Raw genomic sequence first — 16,063 nt, 5'->3', positions numbered from 1 at the left:
ATCTACAATCTTAGACCATACTACTTCCAGTATCTTTACGTCGAGCCTCGCTCATCGCCTACTGGGGTAGAGATCCTCCGGGGAAATGCTGTGTAACCCGAGTATCATAGGAAAAGCCAAGCATGCGGAGATCGCAAGTCGCCAGACGCTGAATCAGCACGACGATTGTGCAGCATGTTACACCGCGCTCGGCTGCTTGGCAATCCCTTGGCACTTGCAATGAGTTGGGGGCCGTTGGGTGCCATTGATTGAGCCCCCTGTGAGACACTGGGGAGGCATTGTGCCGAGAAGGCTTGCCTACTAGGCCAGCTGCGCGGGCTAGGCTGAGCAACCGGGCGTCGCTCCCAGATCCTATACCACGGGGAACTCGCGGGGGCTGCCGCGTGAGCGTCTTCATGCAAGGTTCTCCGTCGGGCCGGACTTCATCCTCCTCATGCGGCATACTACCGCCGATACAACCGCTTAGCCAATGCTGAACAACACTCACCTGCTTGAGCTGGCGCGGGGACTGAACCTTGCTACGGAATGGCGAGGGCTATTGGCGAGGCAGATAATCCTGGACAATGTGATGAGCGTCCTGTGAATCCGCTAAAGGGTGAGGTTCATCTGTCGCTGCTTCCGTGATGAGGATCCGGATGCTCGTATATAAAGAGGGCTACCAACGGCACCCTCCTGCTTGTTGAGATCAATCCAGAGCACTCACTTCACCAACACTTTTACTCCTCTCTCTGGTCTCCAACATGAAGTTCGCTGCCGGAATCCTGTCCGCCACCTTTGTGGCCGGTACTGTTACTGCTGACAGTGAGCGTTACCCCTGAGCCGTATATCGTTGTCTCGCGACTGACAGATTCAGGCTTTGCCTACGAGAGACTGAGTAAAAATGAATCCGTATGACTGACAACCACTGTAACCACGGTACCGCCGGCGATTTTGCTGAACCTACCCAGATGCTCGTGATTGTCGACCACCAGGAGGGACTCTTCAGCCTCGCCCGCGACTGGGGTGAGCCCTCACAGCCCCTCTACACACACCTCCCAAGCAAGATATTCACCGCTAATTCCTCTTCCCAACGACAGACGCTACTCTCTTCAAGGACGCCATGTTTGCCCACGCAGCGATAGGCAAAGCCTTTGGCCTGCCCGTGGTGATGACCACTTCGGCCGAGAAAGGTTTGGGGATCCCCATATCTGGTAGCGTCTTCCCAACCTACCTTAATTGACACCTATCCTAGGTCCCAACGGCCCGCTGCCGCAGGAGATCCTCGACATGTACCCCGACGCACCCCTCATCGCTCGCCCGGGCGAGGTCAATGCCTGGGACAACGCCGACTTCCGCGCTGCCGTCAAGGCCGCCAACAAAACCCAGATCATCCTGGCCGGCATCGTCACTGACGTCTGTACGTACTAATTGCCCCAACCCGATCATTTCCGATTGTGTCAAACCATGATTGATTGACTGACTGATAAAAAAAAATGATGAAAAAACAGGCACCGCCTTCCTGGCCCGCTCGCTCCGCGCCGAGGGCTACTCGGTGTGGGCCAACTTCGAAGCCAGCGGCACGACGACCAAGGAGATCCGCGAGATCGCCAACGCGCAGCTGCTCCGCGCGGGCGTCAACGTCGTATCTCTCTTCGCCATCGTCGGCGACCTCATGCGCGACTGGCGCAGCGTTCCCGGTGCCAAGGAGATGTTCCCCTGGCTGGACCGCTACTTCCCCGCCGCCGGCATGGTCGCGCGCGCCCACCGTGCCGCTATCGAGAACGGTGTTGTCATGCCTGGCCAGGGAGACTTGCCTCGGTAATTATTAAGGACGTGCTCTGCCGTATTGAGCCCTGATCGTCCATATATTGAGGCTGGCGTGTTCAGAAAGGTTGAGCTGAGTGTGTGCGGGCCACTGGGAACTTGGAAGTGAAGGAAAGATACGGGTTTCGGATCTTTTGGCTCTTGAGGCATAGCTTTCCTATCATGGTGACTGGATAGATGGGGGAGAAGGTATAAAGCCGGTCGTGTGCTGCTTGGAAACGGAACTGGTTCCATGCCAACACATTGCACAGGGTACTAGAACGACAGACTGCCGCAATACCACGATGATACGACCATAACCGTCCGTAATATCATGAGTTTCAATTTCCCATATCAGGTTCGCCATGTGGCAACGACCGTTTCTCCCGCCGCTCGATTATCAGACTTTTAGTCGCCCAAAGGATAAGCATGCAGCACCTGTCCGTAATACAACTCGGAGTCCTTGCTGGCCAGAAACACGAAGCTCGGCGCGATCTCGCTGGGCTGCCCGACACGGCCGATCTGCGACTTCCCGCCAAAGCCTTCCATCTGCTCGGCCGGCCGGGAGGCTGGCTGCAGCGGTGTGTGGACGGGACCGGGCGCCACCGCGTTGACACGGATGCCCTTGGGCATCAGGTTCTTCGCCAGAGCGCGCGTGAAGGACACGATGGCGCCCTTGGTGGCCGCGTAGTCGACCATGGAGGACGTGCCGCGAAAGGCCACGGTGGAGGTTGTGTTGATGATCCTGTAGGGGGGGCGCAATCGTTAATAAGTGAGTTAAGAAAACAGAACGAAAATAGGGAATAAGCTGGCCAGCACTTACGAACCGCCCTTCTTCATATGCGGCAGGGCAAACTTCGTCATGGCAAACATCTGCAGGATGTTGCTCCGGAACGTGCTCTCGACGTTGTCGAGGTCGATCTCCGCAAAGTCGTCGCACATGATCTGCTTGGAGGCGTTGTTGACCAACACATGAATCTCGCCGAAGGAGTCGACGTGCTTCTGGATCGCTTCCTTGCATGTCTTGTTGTCCATCAGATCGCCGGGGATCAGCAGGCACCTGCGGCCTTCCTTCTCCACCATCTTCTTGGTGTCTTCGGCGTCCGGCTGCTCCTCGGGAAGATAGACAATGCTGACATCGGCACCCTCGCGCGCGAAGAGTACTGCGACCGAACGACCGATGCCGGAACTGTCTGTGTCAGTGCCGCCTACTCATCAATCCTATGAGTGTTTAATCTCAGCTTACTCTCCGCCAGTGATCAAGGCCTTGCAGCCCTTCAGCTTGCCGGCCGCGAGATACTCGAAGGCTTGCTCCGCACCCTCCAGCTTCGTCGTTTCGCTGGACGGCTCCATCTTCTTCTCAAGTCTGCGGTAGCGAGTCAGCCATCTAGAATTGCCGCGTACTATGTCGGATATACTTACCCAGGAAGGTTTTGATGCTGAGCTTTCTGGGGCACCGCCTGGAACTCGCCACTCTTGGAGACGTGGGACTCAGACATTGTGTGTGATTTCGTGGGCTTGAGATTGGAAATACGGAATGTGATGGGCAGAGACTGTAATTGATCTGTTCAAAGTGAAATCGGGAATTTGCGAGGTCGGTGAAGGATTTATTGGCCTTTTTGAACTAGAAGAGAGCAGCTCATGCTTTATGTTGTATTCTGTGCCGGTTTGTGTTGTGGTGGCGATCTTCCACGCCGTGCTTGCCATGACGTCAACGACTGTAAACAGTGCATGTATTGTACCAATTCAGTCCTCTCTTCCACTGGCAGCCAAACCGGCTCCGACAAGTCAAATTCTGCCACATTTAACAGCAGTATAAGCAGTAACACGCAGCGACTTTCATTTCTGTTATCCATACACCAAAACCTTCTTACACATTGATGCAGGTCATCTTCCACAATCCTTGACTCGAAATCGGCATTGATGACCGAACAGAGACTGACAACATGTCTTGATCATCCCACTTCCTTCTCCTCAAACAAAATCCGTACCTTGCAGCCCCCCTTACATCAGTATGCCACCAATCCCTAAACACGCAGTGAAACGACGCCGTAGCATGAAGCAAAGTGATTAGCCATGAACTCGTCGGGGAGGACTGGGCCGCCAGTGGTCCGGGTACTTCAAGCCTGCGACAGTCAGTAATCGTGGCAGCCAGGGGTCTATGGAGTAGAATAAAGAACCCAAGCACACCTTCACAGCAATACTAGCGGAAACGTGGTATGAAGTTTGGACCAGCGCACATATCGCCATCGGCATGCAGCTTCTCAATATCGAGTTGGTACGAGGTAATGGTCGGAAGATCCGACGGTAGCGAAGCCTTTGGAAACCGGGCTTCAAGGTGGCCCGCGTTCCCAGCTGGGGAAGGTCGAGAACCGAAGTTGAATCTACCCGTATCTTCGTTCTGACCGGGTTTGACAGCTGAAAGGGAGTCCAACCCGAAGTTGAAGGAGTCCGGCTCAGGTTTCGGGGGGTCTGAACCGAAGCAAAAGGAGCCCGTAGCGAATTCGAATCCTGCTGTAGTGGGCTTGGGGGGGTTCGACTTGAAGCTAAAGTCGGCCGTACTGAATTCGAATTCACGTGTAGCGGGCTTGGGGGGTGGGTTCAACTCGAAGCTAAATTCGGACGTACTGAATTCGAATTCACGTGTATTGGGCTTGGGGGGGGTTCGATTCGAAGCTAAAGGAGCCCGAACCGAAGTCGAATCCGGCCTTTTCTTCAGCCTTCTCCTTATTCTCGCTCTGATTCGCTGTGGCAGCTTGCGAGGACCCCAAGGCGAAATCAAAGATGGCCTTCTTCCCTTCATCTTCCACCTTATGGTGGAAAGGCGGTTTGCCCAGTCGAGGTCGGCTGCGACGAGCTCGAACAGAAAATCGCATAGTATACGATGGGGGCAAGGTACGAAGATCGTCAAGGAAGTCACCAGGCCGTTCCAAAGGTTCGATGTAAATTCGAGCGCGGTGTAATTTCTGGAAAATCTCCTCCTCCACCTCTTTCCAATTCAGAGGGTAACTGGCGTGGTCGGTTTTCTCCACCGTGAAGTCGACTTTGCCATGCCCGTAATGAGCCCGAACACGGTAGACTCCGACACGGTGAGCGATGAAGGGGGCACCGGAATATCGACGGCGAGAACGGCGCGCTCGGCTGCGATGCTCTGGTATATTGGCGAGGGCCTCGAGGAAAGCACAGTTAGCTAGAAGGCTACAGAGATATGTGCGCGGAAGGCGGCTTTGCGACGTTGCAACATACCGATTTCTTTTCTTCGGCCTTCTCGTTCTTGAATGATTTGGTCGGCGCCATGGGGAGTGACGCAAGATCGCGCTCAAATTCGCTTTTGATGCGAATGCCTGGTTCCGTCTTGGTGGCAACATAGTCAGACTTGAGCAGGTGTCCATCGCCGGCGAAATTCATCTTCGAAGTACTGCCTGTGAAAGTTGGAACTAGGTGAACCAGGGAAACTCAGTAACTGCAGCACCCCTCAAGAACCTAAAGTAAGGTATTCTAAGATGACAGAATGTGTACTGCGGATGAATGGTAGGAAAAGTCCTAAGCCCATGGACTCAGGGAAAGGTAAAGAGAAAGTGAACTGCCGCATCAAGATAGGCTGGGTTTTGGAAAGTCGCTCCTTCCCTCCTTGGTAACTTCAGATTGTAAGATCGGACCATGCCACCCAAGGCGAGTTAGGAACCCAACATGCACCAAAGAGAGAGATTGGATGGACGTAAAAGTACTAGTAGCAGCCCTGATACCACCGCAATGATCGTTTGTCCTGGTCAGGATACCGTACTGGCGAGTTCTTGGTCGAGGTCAACCTGGAAGGGCAACCTGGAAGGCTCGGGGCTGCACGAACTCGAAAAGGTACGTTTTAGGAGAGGCCTTTGGCCGCCGGTTACACCTCGCTCTCTTGGGTCGGTCTGTTGGAAGTTTTGTGAGTTAATTCAGGCAAACAGACCGTTTCGTTCAGATCCAGCCCTGGCATTCGACACTCCCGACAGTGACTGGATTCCCTCGGTCGAATACAAAAGTGTCCGCCGCTCTTGTGCCTTGCTTCGAGATAACTTCCCCCCTGAATCCGCAATGCTGTTTATCATGCTCGTGGTCGACAGCCATAGCCAACACCGGTGACACTTGTCACCTGATGCCTGGAGACGTAAAAAGATGAAGAGTCCGGCCAGAAGAGTACACAAACCACAGAGCGCGCGGTCACATGGAAATACTTGAGAATGTCCGTATCTCCGGGTTATGGAAGTCATTTGGTGAAACGGTTGGGTCTAGGGCGGAGAACCGGGCGAGAATGGAAGGCAGCTAGCAGGAGGCCACGAAGGAATGGAATTCGAACTGCAAATACGAGTGCCGTCCAGAGCCGGCGAATGACGGCTAAAGGCAACAATGGCTCAATCACGATGGCAAATGAGAACCGGTCATTCATCTGCGCGGCGATAAGAGTTCAAAGAATTCTCATTGCGAGTTGCCAAACGTGTCAGACCCGTATCTGTACCATGGCGAGCCACTTCGTCGTCACGGCTTTTTCGAGGCCTGGGTTTAATCTGCGGCGCGGGAACTATCGAGGTAGCTCCAACCTCCCCTAATACTGAGGATGAATTGGGGGAGACTTTGCTAGCCGGTTGGGGTCACGAGCTCGAGCTAGAACGGGACACCGAAAAGCGGCCAAGAGGTGATCACGATGCCAGTTTATTCGTTCCGAGAGACAATGTCCGTTGACGCCATCGAGTTATCGGCCAAGATGCATGTCCGAAAAGAAAGCTCCAGATCCATTCCCAGCCGTCGTCCCGCCGCCATTGCGCCTAAGTCATGCCGAGGTGTTGGGCCCTTAAAACGCACATCTGCCAGCCAGTTAGCCTGTCGCCCGGATCATGTGGGCGAAAACAGATCCGACGCACCATCATCCCTCCAAAATGCTAGCATTCGTAATCTACCGCTGGGCGCTCCAGACGCTCTTGAGTAGCCCGTCCCGCTGGGCGAGCCTGTTCAGCGCATCGTCGCTCTCGCCCATCGCACGAACGAAACCCGACAGAGCGTAGATGATGTTCTCGCCCTGGATGGCCCGGCCGTTCTCGTCGACCTTGCAGATGGTGATCTGGCACGAACCGTGGTCCTTGGCCTTGATGATGCGGCCCGTCGCGGAGCACTTGCGGGGGACGTAACTGTAGGGAAACCGGGCATCAGTAAGACTGCGGGCTGGCGATGGAGGGCCTGTCGTCGAGTAGGGAAGCCTTACAGATCGACGATCTCGCCACGGTCGTTTTCCATTTTGGCGGCTTGTTTTGAGTACTGCTAACTGAGGGGTTCGGAGGTGCGTTGCGGTGCCGGAGAGCAGGACTGCAAAATTTCAAGGCCAATCTCGAATTTAGATCAGTTTTGGCTGATTTGGTGTGCTGGTGTGGGCTTGGGCAAGTGCACAGACCAGCCTTGCTGGTGCCTGCGAATGTGGGGCCAAGAGTCAGCTGACAGCGCGAGTCGCTCGTGAAATCGCGAGAGCGGGGCCTCCACTCGCAGTCAACACACCCCCTTGCTGGTTTTGTTGACAGTCGCTGGATTCAACACGCCGCGCGACGCAAGAATACCTCCACGACCCCGGCAGCTTCTATCACCATCACGACAATCATACCCCGTTTAACCGTAACGCTGTCTTTTTTCCGAGCCCTCTGCGGCAGGCTTGGACGCACTGCGCGCATTGGCTTGTCGTTGCTGGAAGGACCGAAGATGGCGGCTGATGGGTTGCTTCAAACGCCGGCTCGAATGATACAAGAAGCCTCGGTTGTTATTATCTCGTCATCACCAGAATTTCCGTCAATTTGCGACCTAGTTCCGAAAGCGACCAAGAGAACCGAGTTGCGCAGTGGCAGCAATGCCGCACCACTCCCCGACAATGCGCTCACCACGTTCACGAGCGCGGCAAGCCTTTGGCAGTCATCATGGACTGGGATAGAGAATGTTGGGACGCAGAGCTTGCGGACAGCTCAGAGCACTACGTCAGTGATGGGAACGGCCGAGGTATCGCCAGACCTCGCCGTTGAAAGCACGGACCGCGGTCTATCAAAGGCAAGGAACGAACACATAACAACCCTACCGTCTAATACCGACAAAAGCGTGAAGCAGTCGGACGCTGGTTGGTCAGCAGATTACTTGATGGCGAAAGACCGGGCCCTAGAAGGTCCGCCCGCGAAAAAGCGTGGGAGGAAGCCGAAGGCGACCAAGGACGCAGCAACGACGCAAACCACAATACCCAAAGGCAAGATCACAAAACCGGCAGCGAAGGAGGAGAAGAAGAAGCGGAACGCGGAGGCCGTCAGCAAACATTTCCGTCGCCAACCTTCCGCATCAGACTCCGTGTCCCAGCCGGCTGCAGACCCGACAGAAGACGAACCTGTCATCCGAGAGCCAGCGATGAAACGAAGGATGGACTGGACGCCTCCTCGAGAGAATTCCATGCTGCAGCGCCTCGCAGAATCGTCGGCCACGAAAGAAGTATCAACTACCGAAGGGCCTGCCAGAGGGGATGTGTTCAGAACTCTTCAAGATGCATATGGCCGAAAGTCAGATGCCTACGCGCTTACGAATGACACTGCATTCACCGCGACCATTACTGACGTTCTTGGCAAACGGAAGTTGATTGAAATGGTAAGCCCAGTGGCGATCAAGCAGAAGACACCAGAGGCATCACCGACCAAACCCAAAGCGGTCAAGAAGAAACCACGGACGATCACGGAGCTAGCAACTGCAGCGTACCGTCAACAAGAAGAGGTCGCCGTGGCCGCAGATGGGCCAAAGGGAGAGACTCTGCTTGCGTATCTGGACTCTGCAGGTCAAAAACCATCGGAGGGAGCCAAAAGTTCGAGGAGTAAGGGGAAGAGCGCAAAGGGGCCGGCAAAGCCGAAGGCAAAGGCGATCCAGAGGAAAGAAGAAAGCAGCAAGCAAAAGCTTCTTTCGCCAACCAGTGCCATGAGGCAGGTTGCCAAGCAGGACTTTGTGTTTGGGACTGCCAGCCAACTTGCTACCGAAGACGATCCTGAGCTACTCCGAGCGTTGCATGAGGCGATGAAGGTGTCGAATCAGGTAGACAGTGACCCTTTCGTCAGCCCCAATTTCGTGAGCAGTAATGTCGCTATCCGCAGAAGGCCGGGTGCCGGCCTTTGGGTAGCTGGTGCCAGGGATGAAGATGGCGACCTGCTTGATCTAGAAATGCTAGACTTGACACGGTCTTCTCCTTCATTGTTGGACAAGGTTCTTCCAGTACTGCCATCGGCCCCTGGGAATGCCGCGGCGGAAGAGACCCCGGGCAAGCAAGTCTGCATTGAGATCGAGTCGTCTGACGACGCTTTTGACCTCGGCGTTTCACCCAACGTAACACGGCGTAAACCGTCGCTACCTACCCTATCAAACGATCGCAGCCAAAGAATGATACAGCCGAACGACATGACGGTCTCCGGTCATGATCGGCATCGGTCGCCAACCCCGCCAAACGAAACGGGCTTCGAACCACCACCGAGTAACCAAGAACAACACCAGCTCCTGCTGTCCCAGTCTAAGAGTCCGGGGCAAGCACCGCCCGAGCTGCCGCCACGGCCCAACTTTGAATTGTATTCGGATGCTCGACTGGCCAAGGAAATTGCTTCGTACGGTTTCAAGGCCGTCAAGAAACGCGCAGCGATGATTGCACTGCTGAACGAGTGTTGGACAAGCCGACATGGGGCCGGCTTAATGAGTGGTACGGCCCGGCTTTCGTCGTCAATGGCACCCGCAGAACCGACTGCGTCTCCTTCGCGGGCGGGAGGGCGCCGAAGGAAACAATCGGCCAAAGCCCCCTCAGACGCGAGTGAACCGCTTGCACCCGGCAGGCGGGGCAGGAAAAAGCCTGCCACTGCCGCCGATGGCGATGCCGAGGCGCCACAGGCGGAGAAACGACCGCGGGGAAGGCCTAAGAAGGATGCTTCTGCCCCTCAGGCCAAGCGTTCAGAGGAAGAAGCACCGGCGTCCCCAAAGCGAGCCAAATCTCCGAAGAGGACTGTCGACGCCAGCCCGACAACGCCCAGAAGGCGTAGATCTCCCGCCAAGTCTGTAGTTGAGATTCCAGACTCCGACTCCGATGACCCCTTCGCGTCGACACCAGCGTCATCCCCAGCAAAACAAGACGACGTGTTTTCCTCTCCACCAGAGATGGATCTCTCGGTCACGGAAGATACCGAGACATCCCTCATGGCCAGTCCAACGAGTCAGCAGGTGTCCCTATTTCGGTACATCACACAAGCAGTCGTCAGCGCGCCGCCGACGAAGGACCCAGCGAGGCCGTCATGGCACGAGAAGATGCTGATGTATGACCCGATCATTCTGGAAGACTTTACGGCCTGGCTCAATTCGGGGCAGCTGGATCGGGTAGGGTACGATGGGGAGGTGGCGCCGGGAGATGTGAAGAAGTGGTGTGAGAGCAAGAGTGTCTGCTGTCTGTGGAGGGTGAACTTGCGTGGGAAGGAACGAAAGCGATTCTAAATGCTTTACGGGTGGTGGTAGTGTGATGGGCTTGAAGACACAGGACTGCATACGATCAGTGAGCGAGCGGGTTTGGTCTACATAATACTGTACAAGTTCTTTCCGAGAGTACCGTAGTAACGGTACCTTACTACCTATTCACGACGAGCCAGGTTCCAAAAAATCGCTATCCATGCCGTAGTGTATGTTCCCTGTGGCCCTCCTCGAGCCCTGCTCGCCTGCTCCCCCATACCGACGCTTGGTGGGGCGGGTGGGGAGACGCCTCAAACCTCGGCTCAGCGGCCTCAGCGATTCCAGCCCCTGCTGTCTTGCCGGTCACTGCAGCATTGCAGCGATGAGATCCACCCCATCTCCGATCATTTCATTGACATGACGGCTCTGACCCTGAAATGGCGGCCTTCATGCTTCCTCAATCTAGGTGCCCCGCACTCATCCCAACAAAGCGTGTACGCATTTTGTTGACAGAGGACGGCTACTCTCGGCCTGCGGTTCGCCCCCTTTCTACAAGCGCGTTGACATCTCGATCAGTCGCCTGCAGCCCATTGCTTTCCACCAAAAGAATAAGTGGGACGCATGTTGAACAAGTACGATATTGGAACAGATACTACTCCTCCATGATGCCGGCCCAGGGGCAGAGACAAGCAGCCAGTACGCCAGGAGAACGAGAACGGAAGACGAAACCCGCGCCATTAGCGGTGAGGCCAAGCTCCAGGTGTGTTGTGTGACACCAGTAGAATACTAGAAACAGCGTTATTTCATCGCGCTAACACCTGCCCAGTATTCTTCTCCTGTCGCCAACCAACCAAGTCCTGCTCCTACACAGAGTGCACAGTTCCACCTCTTTCGCCTCAGCCCATGTCTTTCCAGGCGGCAACTTGTCGTCATTCCATGATGGCCCGCTCTTGCCCGCAGATAGTCCGGATCTGCATAATGATAGTCCATCGTACCGGCTAGCTGCCGTCCGTGAGACGTTCGAGGAGAGTGGCGTCTTGCTCGTGAGGAAGCCGGGGCAGAGCCAGGATGAGGGGCTGCTTCATGTCCCAGAGGATGTCAGAGAGGCGGGCAGGAAGCAGATCCATGGGAACCAAGTCAAGTTTACAGAATGGGTAAAGCAGTTGGGAGGCGAGCCCGACGTTGGTATGCCCTGCCACCGTTCCTAGACCAGCACTACCATTGCTGACCGAGTTGCCAGAGAACCTCATTCCCTTCACGCGCTGGATCACGCCGCACGGCCCGCCGAAACGCTTCACCACTCAAATGTATCTCTACATGCTTCCACTATCCTCGGAATCCCTTCCCGCCACCGATCCTCTCCTCCAGAACCAGAAGCAGGAGACCATCATCCCTGCACCGAGCCACGACGGCGGGCTGGAACACACAGCAGCAACCTTCGACGACGCACGCGCCTGGCTGGAGAAGGCGCGACGGGGCGAAATCATCCTCTTCCCACCCCAATTCTACCTCCTGCACCTCGTCTCGCAATTCCTACACCCCTTACCACCAACCGCTCCGTCGTCCGGATCAGCAACCCTAGAGTACCGCCAAGCACAGCGCTCCGCTCTCCTGTCCTTCCTCTCGAAAGTGCCCACTTCGCAGCACGCCGACAAGCAAGGGACGTGTGATATTCCGTGGTCGGAAAAGGTCATCAGCCCCGCGGCACTATTTGTGCGGCAGCGAGACGGCAGGGTTGTGCTCGGGCTGGACAAGCCCGGGCCGGAGTTGCGAGGGAGCCGGAGGGGAGGGGATTGGGATCGAGTGGTTCTGGTGCGGTTTGAGAAGGGCGGGCCGAGGGATGTGGAGGTGCGGTGGAGGGACGAGGTGGTTAAGGAGGAACGGGAGGACGGGTCGAGGTTGTAAGCCGCGGGGAACCGTCGGGTGCTGCCAGGTGGATCCTTGACCGCAGCCACGGGCCGCCCGGGTTTTTTTGACTGTGGGGCCGGCCTCCGGACACGCCGTGCCGCAACCCCGCAAAGGCAATGAAGCCTTGGACAACGCCGGAGAATCCTACTTGTGGTGGTGCGACAGCATTCTTGGGTTCAATACAAACAGATCGCGAATGATAAGTTCCGAGTCTTTGTGCAGTGACTCAACGCAGCTGCATTGCTGCCCGCGACCGAGGGTGTGATGTGTCACACGAGGGGCGACAGCACTCCAATGGCGGCATCGAACTCGCCGCAACTTTCATTCCCCGCAGCCACCGGCCGGCTACCTTTCCGATTCCACCTCGGACTGGACTTCCATGGATGTCTTCTCGAATCTGAGTCGGCCGCGGCCTGCATAAGGCGGCTGTGCTTGGCGCACCGCCCGGCGGATGCTGCCTAACGGAACTGCATGCCTGCCAATGGGTCTGTTGTGATTCGCCCCGGCGTCGAGTCACCGCGTCCTCAATCAGCACAACAAAAGTCGCCTTTTTGTCCACTTTCTGCTCGCGGAGCCCTTTTTGAGCCAGGGTTACCTCCGTCTGCCTGATGCCATGGCAGTTTTGTACTTGAAGGCGATTGCTGAACCCACGCCGGCTGGCCCATTATTTCCGCTTCCAGGAAGGTGAATGTCTGATCGTGTCTGCAGGCAGACTGGCAGCCTGCGCAGCCTCCACAGAGGAGTCTGCCTCACGCTCTCCCTTTGCCACCGGCATTGATGAGATATAAAGCTCTCTCCCGCAGCAACATCTGGGTTTCTCTTTCTGTTTCCCTTTCACAACCCAATATCTCCCACAGGCGTCCTTACATCGACCGTCACACAACTAAGGCCGGGCCAATTTGTACTTGGTACCGCGTCACATTTCTTTACACTTCATCCCATAGTCCGGCCCAGGTTTCGTCGGACTAGCATCATGGCGCCCGGAATCCTCGCCGAGACTCCCTCGGTGGATGAAACCGGCAACAGATTGGAGGTTTTGACCATCAACGGGAAGGCCGTTGACAAGCAAGTCAAACAGTCGGTGAATGGTGAGAAGGCGGCAAATGGCGAGGCACAAGTGACAGGTGACGATACACCACGGAACGGAGCCTCTGCCGGGCCGGTTGGCGAGGGTGAAGCCGAGAGTAAAGACGCCACTAAGGCGGACTCCGAGAGCGAGTCCGAGGATGAGACCATGAAGTGTGAGATTAAGCATCTCGACAGGCGGTACAACGACGAGGATGAGCTATACTTCAGCGAGCGCAAGGCCGAGGCCGAGAAGCCAAAGCAGAAGGACTGGTGGAGATTGTTTGCTTTCTGCATGGTCCGATGCTACAATTCCGAGGATGAGGTGGTGGGCACAAGTCTCTACGTCAACCCACAGCCGCTCCGGCAGCTCCTTTTCGATGTCATCGGGAACTTCCCGGGCAACCCCATCGACGTGGACGATGTCCAGATCGAAGCCCCCTACCACTCCCTCTTCTACCACCGGAAGCAGCTGGAGACGGAGGGTTTCAAGCGCTTCGCTGATGACCCGGAGTCGCTCGAGCACCTCAACCTGCTGCTGAATTGGATCAAGACCCACTTCGAGCTCGACATCGCCGCGTACGAAAAGTGCACGACGCAGGGGCAGAAGGTGATTGCCTACGACAGATTGTGGACTCTCTTCCCTCCGGGAACCATCACGTACTGCAAGCTGCTCTCGCAGAACCGTGCCTTCCGCATCACCAACAACTGGTACGACCACAGCGAAGCCAGTCCCAGCCTGGCCCTCGCGGCCGACTTCTTCGACTTCGACGGTGACCGTCTGGGCACCCGGCACATCGAGTTGGCCATCCCCAAGTACCAAGGCACGAGGGAGCTGAGCGAGCTCGACGCGATCCCGCTGGACCTGCTCGACGACGCCGCCGACGTGCGGGAGGAGCTCCTCTCGCGGGGCCGGCGCTTCGAGGCCTACATTGGCCAGCACTTCCTGCACTACGACGGCATCGCCATCAAGAAGACACGCGAAGGCTACGCGCGCTTCACGGTCAACGGCCGCGTCATGATCGACTGCAAGACCTACCATCGCCTGGAGCCCAACGACTCCTTCACCGTCGTGACCAGCGACGAGAAGACCAAGATGGAGCGCAGCCGCAAGAGAGCCATGGCGCAGGCGGCTGCGCAGCTCACATTCGCCAAGGCCGACGGCACGCCCAAGTTCGACCCGATGTCGGACGAAGACGCCATGTTGACCAACGCCACCGTCCGCGGCTACTCGTTCACGGCAAAGCGCTTCCTGGAGTTTTTCATCGAGGACCTGTCCGAGATTCAGTGGAATACGAAGTGCTTTGACGACCTGGTGCTTGACCCGTCCATCAAGAAGACGGTGCAGGCGCTGGTGTCGACGCATTCGCAGACGCGCGAGAGCTTCGACGACATCGTCAAGGGCAAGGGCATGGGCCTTGTCTGCGTGCTCCACGGGCCGCCGGGCGTGGGCAAGACCCTGACTGCTGAGTGTGTCGCCGAGTTTGTCAAGCGGCCGCTCTACATGGTGTCTTCCGGAGATCGTAAGTTCCAACCTCCAGGCCCACCAATCTACCCATATTCATGAACATATATATGGTACTAGTACTAACCCCTCACGCTCAACCAGTCGGCACCTGCAGCGCGGACCTAGACCGGGCGCTGACCAGGATCATGGACATGACGGCCACGTGGCGCGCGGTGCTGTTGATCGACGAGGCCGACGTGTTCCTCGAGCGACGGTCGCTGCACGACATGCACCGCAACGCCATGGTGTCGGTCTTCCTGCGCGTGCTCGAGTACTACTCGGGCATCCTGTTCCTGACGACCAACCGCGTCACCACCTTCGACGACGCCTTCAAGTCGCGCATCCACATCCCCATCCGCTACACCGACCTGACGGTCGACTCGCGCAAGCAGATCTGGCGCAACTTCTGCCGCATGGTCCCCGGCGGCGTCGACATCGACGAGAAGGGGCTGGCCACGCTGGCCGAGAACGACCTGAACGGCCGCCAGATCAAGAACGCCATCAAGGCCGCCGAGAGCCTGGCCGCGTTTGACGGCGCCAGGCTGGATCTGAAGCAGCTGCTGCAGATCACCAAGATCCAGGCCATGTTTGAGAGCGATCTGACCAGCTTGAGCGGCGTCGATTACACCGCGCCCGGCGAGAGGAAGAAGGATGCGGATAGCCGGAATATGTTCTTGTGAATTAGTATGACTGGATTTGTCTTCCATTGGTTTTCCTTTCATCCATGATTTATATTTGTTTCGGTACGTAGCTCATACTCCGAGGTGAGGGGTTGGTACTTGGTACATGCACGAGGGCGTTGGTTTCTGGCGTTTCAATCCATTGGCATTTTGGTCACGATGGTACTACTCATCAGGGGATGATAGTCATGATATACATGGACAATTTCTCGCGGGATTAATAGGAGCTAGAATACCAAGCCTCTCATGACAATGCGACTTTCTCTCCGAAACGAGGTCATTGTCGCCCTACTCGCCCCTTTTCTGCCATAATGCGATGTGTTAATTATGTAGAATGGATGGGCTCGCGAAGGCGAACTCGGACCTAGACACGGCGCCGCATGGACTGAATGACCATCGACAATCTTTAAAAAGGGTATCCCGAAGTCAGGATCACCTGGTAAGCTTGAACTTCCGCAACCCAGCGTAGTTGGAGGGCTGTTTGGGTCAAACGTTGAAGCCAAGGCGGAGTGACGGCAACCGAGGAACCAGGTAGGCAGACGTGACTCACAGCTATGCTACAGTCATAGTGAGAGCCTCGATTTGGATGGCAGCGAAGAAGTCTAGACACTACCTAGGTAGGTAGAGATTGTCATGTTGCCTTCAGTGATGTAGAGACTAGAGA

General features: G+C 56.3%; 7 protein-coding genes across 7 annotated transcripts; 4 read left to right on the top strand and 3 right to left on the bottom strand.

Annotated features, from left to right (window-relative positions):
• The first annotated feature begins 591 nt into the window (after positions 1-591).
• B0T15DRAFT_2292 (Isochorismatase-like protein) lies at positions 592-2,006 on the top strand. The gene is made up of 6 exons (XM_062862924.1): positions 592-801; positions 854-888; positions 948-1,002; positions 1,077-1,169; positions 1,232-1,396; positions 1,488-2,006. Exons 1-6 carry the CDS (start codon positions 741-743, stop codon positions 1,799-1,801), a joined length of 723 nt encoding a protein of 240 aa, XP_062725184.1. The 5' UTR covers positions 592-740; the 3' UTR covers positions 1,802-2,006.
• A 7-nt stretch (positions 2,007-2,013) lies between these two features.
• Positions 2,014-3,501, bottom strand: B0T15DRAFT_2304 (uncharacterized protein). The gene is made up of 4 exons (XM_062862937.1): positions 3,205-3,501; positions 3,029-3,148; positions 2,606-2,971; positions 2,014-2,527 (listed from the first exon to the last, which is right to left on the bottom strand). The coding sequence occupies exons 1-4, from the start codon at positions 3,279-3,281 to the stop codon at positions 2,191-2,193; spliced, it is 900 nt and encodes a 299-aa protein (XP_062725183.1). The 5' UTR covers positions 3,282-3,501; the 3' UTR covers positions 2,014-2,190.
• A 112-nt stretch (positions 3,502-3,613) lies between these two features.
• B0T15DRAFT_515394 (uncharacterized protein) lies at positions 3,614-4,752 on the bottom strand. Its single transcript, XM_062868188.1, has 2 exons — positions 3,973-4,752; positions 3,614-3,908 (listed from the first exon to the last, which is right to left on the bottom strand). The coding sequence occupies exon 1, from the start codon at positions 4,583-4,585 to the stop codon at positions 3,986-3,988; it is 600 nt and encodes a 199-aa protein (XP_062725182.1). The 5' UTR covers positions 4,586-4,752; the 3' UTR covers positions 3,614-3,908; positions 3,973-3,985.
• Positions 4,753-6,712: 1,960 nt separating this feature from the next.
• B0T15DRAFT_488134 (ribosomal protein S21e) lies at positions 6,713-7,050 on the bottom strand (the record flags this gene model as incomplete). Its single annotated transcript, XM_062866477.1, has 2 exons — positions 6,713-6,944; positions 7,019-7,050. 2 exons carry the CDS (start codon positions 7,048-7,050, stop codon positions 6,713-6,715), a joined length of 264 nt encoding a protein of 87 aa, XP_062725181.1.
• Positions 7,051-7,298: 248 nt separating this feature from the next.
• On the top strand, positions 7,299-10,444 carry B0T15DRAFT_515389 (uncharacterized protein). Its single transcript, XM_062868187.1, has one exon. It carries the CDS (start codon positions 7,504-7,506, stop codon positions 10,285-10,287), a length of 2,784 nt encoding a protein of 927 aa, XP_062725180.1. The 5' UTR covers positions 7,299-7,503; the 3' UTR covers positions 10,288-10,444.
• Positions 10,445-10,904: 460 nt separating this feature from the next.
• B0T15DRAFT_506184 (uncharacterized protein) lies at positions 10,905-12,144 on the top strand (the record flags this gene model as incomplete). Its single annotated transcript, XM_062867554.1, has 3 exons — positions 10,905-10,999; positions 11,066-11,424; positions 11,480-12,144. The coding sequence occupies 3 exons, from the start codon at positions 10,905-10,907 to the stop codon at positions 12,142-12,144; spliced, it is 1,119 nt and encodes a 372-aa protein (XP_062725179.1).
• A 721-nt stretch (positions 12,145-12,865) lies between these two features.
• B0T15DRAFT_2168 (P-loop containing nucleoside triphosphate hydrolase protein) lies at positions 12,866-15,513 on the top strand. The gene is made up of 2 exons (XM_062862744.1): positions 12,866-14,735; positions 14,822-15,513. The coding sequence occupies exons 1-2, from the start codon at positions 13,121-13,123 to the stop codon at positions 15,397-15,399; spliced, it is 2,193 nt and encodes a 730-aa protein (XP_062725178.1). The 5' UTR covers positions 12,866-13,120; the 3' UTR covers positions 15,400-15,513.
• Positions 15,514-16,063: the final 550 nt, after the last annotated feature.

Source organism: Chaetomium strumarium (genome assembly GCF_033439665.1).
Source record: "Chaetomium strumarium strain CBS 333.67 chromosome Unknown B0T15scaffold_1, whole genome shotgun sequence".
Lineage (NCBI taxonomy): Eukaryota > Fungi > Ascomycota > Sordariomycetes > Sordariales > Chaetomiaceae > Chaetomium > Chaetomium strumarium.
Note: the sequence above shows the minus strand (reverse complement) of the source record. Positions and strands in the feature narration are given on the sequence as shown.

Bases quoted from the DNA above. Each gene is read 5' to 3' on its own strand.
- B0T15DRAFT_515394 (XM_062868188.1), bottom strand. From the start codon at position 4,585: ATGAAGGGAAGAAGGCCATCTTTGATTTCGCCTTGGGGTCCTCGCAAG.
- B0T15DRAFT_2304 (XM_062862937.1), bottom strand. From the start codon at position 3,281: ATGTCTGAGTCCCACGTCTCCAAGAGTGGCGAGTTCCAGGCGGTGCCC. The intron at 3,149-3,204 runs GTAAGTATATCC...TCGCTACCGCAG, and splicing joins CAGCATCAAAACCTTCCTGG to ACTTGAGAAGAAGATGGAGC. The intron at 2,972-3,028 runs GTAAGCTGAGAT...TGACACAGACAG, and splicing joins GCCTTGATCACTGGCGGAGA to TTCCGGCATCGGTCGTTCGG.
- B0T15DRAFT_2292 (XM_062862924.1), top strand. From the start codon at position 741: ATGAAGTTCGCTGCCGGAATCCTGTCCGCCACCTTTGTGGCCGGTACT. The intron at 889-947 runs GTATGACTGACA...GAACCTACCCAG, and splicing joins GACTGAGTAAAAATGAATCC to ATGCTCGTGATTGTCGACCA. The intron at 1,003-1,076 runs GTGAGCCCTCAC...TCCCAACGACAG, and splicing joins CAGCCTCGCCCGCGACTGGG to ACGCTACTCTCTTCAAGGAC.
- B0T15DRAFT_515389 (XM_062868187.1), top strand. From the start codon at position 7,504: ATGGCGGCTGATGGGTTGCTTCAAACGCCGGCTCGAATGATACAAGAA.
- B0T15DRAFT_2168 (XM_062862744.1), top strand. From the start codon at position 13,121: ATGGCGCCCGGAATCCTCGCCGAGACTCCCTCGGTGGATGAAACCGGC. The intron at 14,736-14,821 runs GTAAGTTCCAAC...ACGCTCAACCAG, and splicing joins CATGGTGTCTTCCGGAGATC to TCGGCACCTGCAGCGCGGAC.